Raw genomic sequence first — 9,122 nt, 5'->3', positions numbered from 1 at the left:
CGAGTCATATATATAGGTAGCTGCACATCTCAGAAATGAGTGCATCCTTTCTCATATCGAGGTACCTTCTTATTTATAGAAAGATGAAGCCTAAGGCTTCCTAACCATATGGGTCTAATTCAATATCTAATGGGCCTTGAGGAGGATGTAAATCCATTCCCAACAGGAATGTGGAATCGAGTGTTTGGTGACGTGTTGTGTGTGTGTGGTGTCCTAGTTGAATGTTAATTGAAATTTAATCTTGTTGATTTATTTCTTACGGCTGATAAGTTCTTATTTTTCGTTGTCATATAGTTTCTCATGCGCGGAAGTTGATCTAGAAATTATCCCATTTACTTATGTCTTCCTTTCTATTCCCTATGTATGTATGATTGTAAATAAAAATGGTGGATATGGTTGGTTTAGTGGATTTAAACAGAAGAAAGCGCACTTAGTATCTTCAAACCACTGATGAGACATGATAAACTCTACATGTGTCTTTAACTCCACACTGAACTCTGATCGGTTTTAAGGAAGGCGGGCATTATACTCATCATCCTGTTTCACTTTCTTTATCTTTATCTCCTAGACCTCGAGACTGTAACCACACTGCAGAAAGAGGAGACACTAAAACGGAGCGCGCACTTTTGTTTGCCTTACTGATTACTACGTCTCCATTCAACAATGGCTGCATAAAGAGTGTGACTGGGCAAAAGGTTAATGTTTTGTAACGGCAAATTAGTCACCGGCGAGGTACGGTGGTCCGCCATCCATTCTTCTATGGCTCGCCGGTCATAGGTATAGCCATCAGCCGCAACACATGGCTCATTCATCACATCCTGCAACACATAACAACATTCTTCTCTAAGCTAACCTAACTCCTCTCGCAAGAAATATGTGACGTAAAGAACAAGTTATTATTACCTTAAGTAACGGGCAGAGGAAATGGCTTGGAGGTTGCTTCGGTTCAGAGGAAATCAAGGTTCTTGCATTTTCAGCAACCTTGTTCAGGCTCTCCAACGTAGGAAGAATCCGATTTTCAAGATCAGGCCCGTCTTTAGCACGGATCTCTGTACAATAGAGGGCTAAAGCAGCTAATTTCCGGGTTTCTTCCATTGGCCAATCACCCGCCTTTTTATCAAGAATCTTTATCAACTACTCGTCGTCATTGTTCTCCATGGCCATTTCTACTTTATACGTCAGCGCTATAGCCGGGAGAGCGGTAAGAAGCTGAAGAATGATCATTCCAAACGCATAAACGTCTGTTTTGGGAGATAACCTCCCGGTTCGTTGATATTCAGGATCGATATAGCATAATGTTCCCACGGGGCTTGTCTGTTTGTACGTTGTGAATTGTGTTAATAAAGGGTCGACTTGGATCATTGTGGAGATGCCCACGTCTCCTACTTTGCTGACAAAGTTATGGTCAAGCAAGATGTTGGCTGGTTTAAGATCACGGTGGATGATTGGTTTCGGCTTTGATTTGTGGAGGAAAACTAGCGCTGATGCGACTTCCCAAGCTATCCTGAACCGGATGAACCACGGGATTGGTTGACTATTGTTGACTCTGAACAGTCTATCTTCCAAGCTACCATTTTCCATGTACTCGTAGACTAGGGCACCCTGCTCTGGACACGCACCTAGTAGGAGAACCAAGTGTGGATGCCTGATTTTTCCCAAGATTTCGAGCTAATAACAGATAATAAAAATGTCTAAGTTTTTTTTTTTTTTTTTTTAGAAAGAAAGATCATGAAAACTTCAATCAAGAAAAACGCTTAGGCTAGGCTGTCTCCATACCTCTTGATCGAATTGCTTGGATAGATTACTTTCCGGGGAATGCAAAACTTTGACAGCAGCGATTGTATGATGCAGATTGCATTTGTAAACATCCCCGTAAGCTCCCATTCCAATCTTTAAATCTTTAGAGAATGATGAAGTTGCAGTTTTGATTTCTTCCCAAGTGAACTCTTGGTATTGCAGCTTAGGACCCACAAGGGAACTTTCTTTAAGCTTCTCCTTCTCTTTGGCTTCACTGGTGGCTTTCATCTCGGCTTCTCTTCTGTGTGCGACATCTCTGGCTTCCCTTCTCATCTGCTCAAACGTCCGTGTTTCCTTTTCTTCTAACCCCTTTGTTACATGTTCCTTAAGCGTTAATTCTTCAAACTCATGTAGCTCATTCAGCTGACACACATAAAGGTGGCAAATATATCAAACACAAACCAATATATAGCTAAGAAGCTTCATCAAATAATTTTTTTCCAATTATTTATAGAAACGGACCTTGCGAGAAGCATCCAAGGCTTCTACTTGAGCCAGTTCATACATTCCTTGAGCCCGTTTAAGTTCATCTCTCAGCTTTCTAATTTCTTGGAACGTGTCCTTAAATCAACGAAAACATCTCTCATTTCCAACTGCTTTCGAGTTCAAAAGGAGGTTTAAGAAAATTTATAATGGAACCTTAATGTATGTACCTGGTTGTCAGTGAAATAATCTTCACTTTGAGTAACATTATCGTTGCTAGACATATAACTCCGAGGAGGATTCCAAGAAACAATACACGATGTTTCAGGGCTACTTCTCTTGCTAACTTCCTCTCCAGCATCCGAAAACATGCTTGTAGTTCCATATGAGTCAACAGAACTAGTTTCCATACGAACAGAAACCCCTCTTACTATTGTCGGGAGATGTTGCAATCTCTTGTCGGACAAAGCAAGAGATTTGGATTTCAGGGCATTTGACATTGCATCTAAAGAATGTACATAAGAAAACTTAGACTCATATGAATCATACGTTAGTTTGTAGACTAGTTAAAGATTGATGAAAGCCCCAAACCTGAGATATGTCCTGAACCAGAAGAACAACTAGATGTATCGGTTCTCTCACTACCAGAATCTGTTATAGTTTCATTCATCTGCACATCTGACGACGACTTTTTCGAAATAATATAGACTCCTTTTGAGACAACATAGATTGTGCAAAGGCTTGACACATAGGCTGATATTTTCGCGGTAACATCACGATTCCTATATATGCAATATTGTCTCAAACAATAAACTCATCAAGAACTTCAATTACATATCTATATATATAAAGTTGACTTTTTCCCTTCTTATGACACGTGGAATGACGGTTTGTTGGCATGTGTCCTCATATTTTTTTTTGTATTTTAAATCTTTTTTCTTTTAGATTATTGCAATAAGATAAGAAACAACTCACAAACTAAACAAGAATATACAACACGGCCATGCAAGTGAAAAACCACAAAGCTTTGGATAGAATGGACCAAAGCTCCAAGAGACTAACTCCGCACACCTATACAAAGGAAACATGGAAAAAAAAAAAACAACTTGAAGGAGGGAGAATGGAAGACAACCACCAAAAAATCATAGACTAAACTTGAGACCAGAAATAACTCCAAGCCCATATAACATGCACGAACGAAAACATTATCCAAACCTCGAGTGGCAAACATGGTGAAAGGGAGAGCCACCAGACATGAGATGAAAGCTGCAAAGAGATGCAAGAATAGAAAGGGAAAGGGAGACGAAACGAAATCAGCAAACTATGAAGCCGTCCTCGAGCTATGAAAGAGAGCATAGAAGTCAAAACACCAAAAATTAGATCTTGAAAACAAAGACGAGCAGAGACTATTGACGGTAAGCCAACGTTGAGGAATACAACATCAAAAACGACTAAACTCTGACCCAACCAAGAAGATGCAGTTCCTAACATCAGCTGAAATCTAAGGAAGAAGAGGAGCAATCAATATTGACTGGAACAACCTACAATGCCGTGAGAATCAACCGAAAAACTGAAAACTCATAAACCCGATCTACAACAAATACCATATAATAGGAAGACAACGAAGAACAAGAGAAAGATGTAAGTCTTTTTCTGGTGATGGTGAGAAGCACCGCACACCAGAAAGGTAACGAAATACATAGACGGGGATGGCTCAATGTCAAAATATAGGGAGAGGGCAAAAATATCTTAAAAGTTATAATTTTCAAAAATATGAAAAAAATATAATATAATTTTGACGTTGAACCCGCTAATCTTAGAATCAACAAAGTTATTGAGATTCAATAATCTTTTACATTAGATGCTCATTTCACTACTAACAAGTACTATACACACAATAACACATTATTCGAAAAAACACACAAAATATATTAACATATCATCTATTACTACATAACACACTAAAGACACCAAATAATGATCTTAACAAATAAAAACGACAACATAATTACATTATCCAAAAAATCATTTTCTTATCAATAATAAAAACAATATTCTGCGCGGACACCCTCCTAGTATAATATAAACGGTCAAACCAAAAACATAACGTTTCAAGCCATACCCATACAAGCCAACATGAGATGAGCGTCCAACGACAAGCCTGCTTATCAAATGCTTGCTAACCTCTCTGGTTATCGCCACTGCAACGCTGTTTGATTCAAGAACTTGAAGTTCTACAGCAACCTATGTGAACAAGATTCAAAAAAAAAAAACTCTTTAAATAGCTGTAAGATATATTATGATAAAAGAAGACCAAGAAAGAAAAACCTTTTTCCGCTCGCACATCTTTTTGTAAGGTTTAAGAAGAGTTTCTTTAGTCTCATCCATCACTTGTCGTCTATAAGTAGCTGCCACATCTTCTGGTGCCTCAGAGATAGAGACTAGCTTTCCAGCTTAGGAAGGAAGTATAAACCCGGATCAGGCTATTAAGTCTCAGGTAGAGAAGAAATAGTTTGGAACTTACAAGGTGTAGGTACAGAAGTAATCTTTAAATGGACATGAATCAGCTTGAAGACGACGTTTTTCTCAGAAGAGAACTTTTTGACCGCCCACTTAACTATATTCTTGCTTTTGCTGCTCCCACTAATAGCTATGGCAATGGTCATCGATTGAGAAGGACACGCTACATCAGAGCCGGCCTTCGTAGGAAGCTGGTCAAGCACTGGCTTGGGTTCCAGATACGACTTTTTGAAAAAAAAGTCCATTTAAGCTGCTTCGCTTTCCTCCAACCAAATGAGATACTAAACTGTGTCCAAAGCCATTTAGGGAGAACAAATTAAGATCATTGAGTCAAACCAAAATGAGGAAACCAAGGAACAGTAGACAAAATGATATCACATTTTGAAGAAATAATGACTGGTAAAGCTTCTGACCAGATGGTGATTTCAAACAGATAAATCATGGATCAAGAAGTCGCTTTGGTATCACAAATTTATACATTCCAAAAGTCTACTTTGATGGAGAACTAGACAACGCAACTGGACAGAAATTTGCAAAATCAAGCCTAATAACTAGGAAACATTTTCAAAACACGAAATGTATGATCTGAGATCATATACTCTAATACACCTGGAAAGGAATCACAAGTTTTACCTACCTCATTTTGACATCTTGAAGCAAAATAAGCGATTGATTCTTGTATTTCTCACAGAGGCAACGCAAAGAGAAGCCACATTCGTGCTCCAAGTTTCAGAGACAACGAAGTCCTTTAAATAAACCATCGAGTCTTGTAAAGTTTTTATATTATTATTAATATAAAATAAGACAACTAAGTAACGACTCATGATAATCGTTGAAGGATCACTCTTGAATCTTGATATTTACGACACCCTGTCTCTCTTGCTCTCGCAAGAATTTTCCTTCATTAATTAGTTATCAAATTATTATTGTTTTCCTTAACTTCAAGGGGTTTTATTCAATTTACCGGTCATATTGCCAACACGAAAGTGAGCTTATTTTATTTTTAAAATTTTATGCATTCCTTGACGATGTTATGAAGGGACAATTTGCTAAGTTTTAGGTTTGGAAAGTGTCTCTTTTAAAAGCTTATTTCCTTTTTCGTGAACAGCCGGAAATCTCGTTTAAAAGCTTATTTCTTTTTTCGTGAACAGGCGGAAATATCTTTCATAATATGAATAAGATGTATCAAATCTTTAAAATTTTATAAATGAAACAAATTTTCCTAGTTCAAAAATATACATCGTTTCACATCATTATCTATGACATGCTGTTCCACGAATATAATATTCTCAGAATTGCTATTGAGTAAATTTGTTAAAAATATTCTAGACAAAATAGTGCAGATATCTTAGTTTATAGGTTTTGGTGTCGGTTGGAAGAATCTGCGATGGACGGCTAGAGAATATAGAGTAGGGGGCCGGATGAAATATTGTTTTTTATGGCATGGGGCATATACCATATTTTTTTATGTCATATTATCCATTTTTTGCTAAGAGCACCTCCGAAATACACTACATAATAAAATTTTTTGCTTTCCAAAAAGAAACTTTAAAATTGAGGAGTGAAACTCTATATTTGAAGTTTCACTACTCAAAACTTCAAATTTGAAGTTTCATATTTTTATTTTTATTTTGGTCCATACAAGACATCACATTTATGATTCATAAATATTTTTTTATTTATTGTTTTAATCCTTATAAAATAATATCTCATAAATATTTTAAGTTTTGTTTACAAAATTTAAGTTTACACATAAAATTAAATAAAACTTTAAAATAAGGTTTAAAATATTTAAAACTAGATTTAGATAACAAAAATATACAAAAGAAACATAACAAATTGAAAAAAAAGCTTTTAAAAATTACATGAAAACATAACTATTACACAAATTTGAATATTACAAATTAAGTTTGATCTGAAACCTTCAAAATTTTCAAATATTGTCCAATTTTTTTGTGTAAGTGGAGATTGTTGTTGTAGTTGATGATGATGTCTTTTCGTACAATTCTTTCTTGTTCATATTGAATATATTCACGAGTATTAATATCATCGATAAAAATTAGTCTTTTAGCAATATTTTATGTTTCTCTTTTACTTTTTTATTCTGATCTAATGTATTTACAAGTATTAAGATCACCCGATTTCAACAATTTTTATCTCTAATCTACAAATTAAAAATGAGGAGAGCCATTTTTACTTCGAAATGTACTAGTAGATCATATACATTACGAAAATCACTTTATAGAATAATATAATATTTTGCTTGAAGCTTAATATTAATTAAGTTATTTTGTTTAAAATTTTATATTTTAATATAATATTTTATTAATTAATATTGTTGTAATATGTTTATATATGTACTAGTTATTTACAAAGGTTTTATGAATTTAAATTAGTTATGACAAATATAAAGACCATATTACAAAATACAAATAGTTTTGAAGTTGAGTTTGAAGTTTTGTTTTTGGAGGAGAAGGAAATTCATTATTAATCTAGAGAGTTCCCTTTCGTTAAGCGCATCGAGCCAAAAGACTTTTCAGTCACGAGGTTCTACCACTGCTGGGCCCAATCATAGTCAAAAGAAGAGTGATCCTTTAAACTTCAAATATAGAATTTTAAACTTCAAATATAGAATTTTGAAAACTTCAAAATAGAATTCCTTTTTGGAGATGCTCTAAGTAATGTTTTTTCCCACCGGAAGTAGAGATGCATTGTATTGTATTGCAGACGCCTCTTTGGAAGTTTCCAACTGAAAAGGTAAAATTTGATAAGCAAAAAAAAAGTATTCCCAAACTTCAAAAGAGCGCTGCAATAGAACCTACAAACACACTTTTGGTAGCTGAAGCAATGTCAATGATGCTAGCTGTTCAGCAATTGCACAGGCTGGTATAATCATGTTGCGTTTCTAGGAGACTCTGTTTCTCTAATCAAGGGCTTACAACAACTAACCAAACAGGAGAAATGGTGCTAACGATGAGGCTAACCTTTAACCGCAAAGGATATCATAGCAATGGCATGTTCAAGCGATTTTAGTTTCCATTATGCTCTTATAAATTTTGTTCATTTTGCTGATCATCTAGCTAATAAAGCCAGAATTAGCAATCAACAATATGACCTGGTACTGATTATAAGCCATTGTAACTCTTTGATATATGAAAGTGAAAAGATTGACAAAACGTACATTTAAAAATAAATTTATAACTAATTATAATAAAAAAATTAAGGTGAGGCGTGTGCTCTATCATAACCTTAGAAATACTGTTTAGACTAAATTAGGATGGGAGTTATTTACATCCTAGGTCAATTTTTAAGTTTTTATTACACTAAAAAGACAGTTGTTGCTACTGAGGTAGTTTCTTTTAACCAGATAAAAACTAGAAACTGTTTAGTTTCGTTCTTTTTCGATAGCAAATTAAAAAAAAATTGAAACAAAAAAATTAAAACAATTGAGACAATGGCAGCTAGTGTTCACCGGTCATGGCGTCTCTTGAACCGCGCGGCCACCCGCAACGCAACCATCTCCGCCGCGTCTCTTCTTTCTTTTGATTCACAGCCACAACAAAGCTAAATCTGAGACTGCTCATTACCGCCATTAGCTTCTTCCACGCCGTGGTGGTCGTCGGAGTCGTCGTCGCTATAGTTTTCACGGCACGGGCTGAGCTCTACCACAATCTGCCTTAAGCTCAAGTCATCTCCTCCTCGTCGTTGTCGTATTGCTGACCGGAGTTGTGGCCTCCGTAATTGTCGTCGAATCATTCGCAGATCCAAGAGAAAGCTTGAGGGGGCAACAATGGTGAACTTTTGATTATTTACACATATGGTCTTCCAACTCTTTTTTTATTCTCATTTTGTCTTCAAGTTCATATCTGTTCAAATTTCTTCACGAATTTTCCCAGAAACTTTTAATTGTGCAATCTAAACCAGAAAAATTTCTGATTTTGCAACACAAATCCCTGCAGTTTGATTTATTTTGTTTCTCCACCAAATGTTTTTTTGGTCAAAATTAAAAGATAATTTTAATAAAAATAAATATAATAGCAAATAAAAGCTTTTAAAAATACATGAATGGGTTACAATGGTGTCATATATGATTATATATTATCAGTTTGAATGCTAAAAATCAAGAGTATAATATATGTGAAATGGAAAAAGTGACACACTAAAAAATGTTAAGAAATGTTTCATATCAAAAGATTTATATTATATTATCTATTACATGTCATACTAACAATTACTAAATTGTAAACTTGTGTACATCAATAAAATATCAACATGTGTACACATATTCTTCCATATCCATATGTACATTGTTTTTTTTATGAAATCACATGTACACCATACCATGTACACACAAATTTTAATATCCACATGTATAAGGATTA

At 35.1% G+C, this 9,122-nt stretch overlaps 2 protein-coding genes across 2 annotated transcripts in view; one reads left to right on the top strand and one right to left on the bottom strand.

Annotated features, from left to right (window-relative positions):
• The window catches only part of LOC106322378 (uncharacterized isomerase BH0283-like), a 17,331-nt gene that overhangs the window by 1,918 nt on the left and 6,291 nt on the right, over window positions 1–9,122 (top strand). The window lies entirely within an intron of this gene.
• Window positions 636–5,449, bottom strand: LOC106322364 (putative U-box domain-containing protein 53). The gene is given in 10 exon segments (XM_013760415.1): window positions 636–818; window positions 904–1,668; window positions 1,777–2,160; window positions 2,260–2,358; window positions 2,451–2,725; window positions 2,812–3,018; window positions 4,359–4,464; window positions 4,549–4,673; window positions 4,745–5,026; window positions 5,378–5,449. Coding segments are annotated over 9 exon segments (2,385 nt in total). The 5' UTR covers window positions 4,986–5,026; window positions 5,378–5,449.

Source organism: Brassica oleracea, chromosome C2, assembly GCF_000695525.1.
Source record: "Brassica oleracea var. oleracea cultivar TO1000 chromosome C2, BOL, whole genome shotgun sequence".
In the NCBI taxonomy this organism is placed as follows: domain Eukaryota; kingdom Viridiplantae; phylum Streptophyta; class Magnoliopsida; order Brassicales; family Brassicaceae; genus Brassica; species Brassica oleracea.
This window is presented reverse-complemented; position numbering and strand designations above follow the sequence as displayed.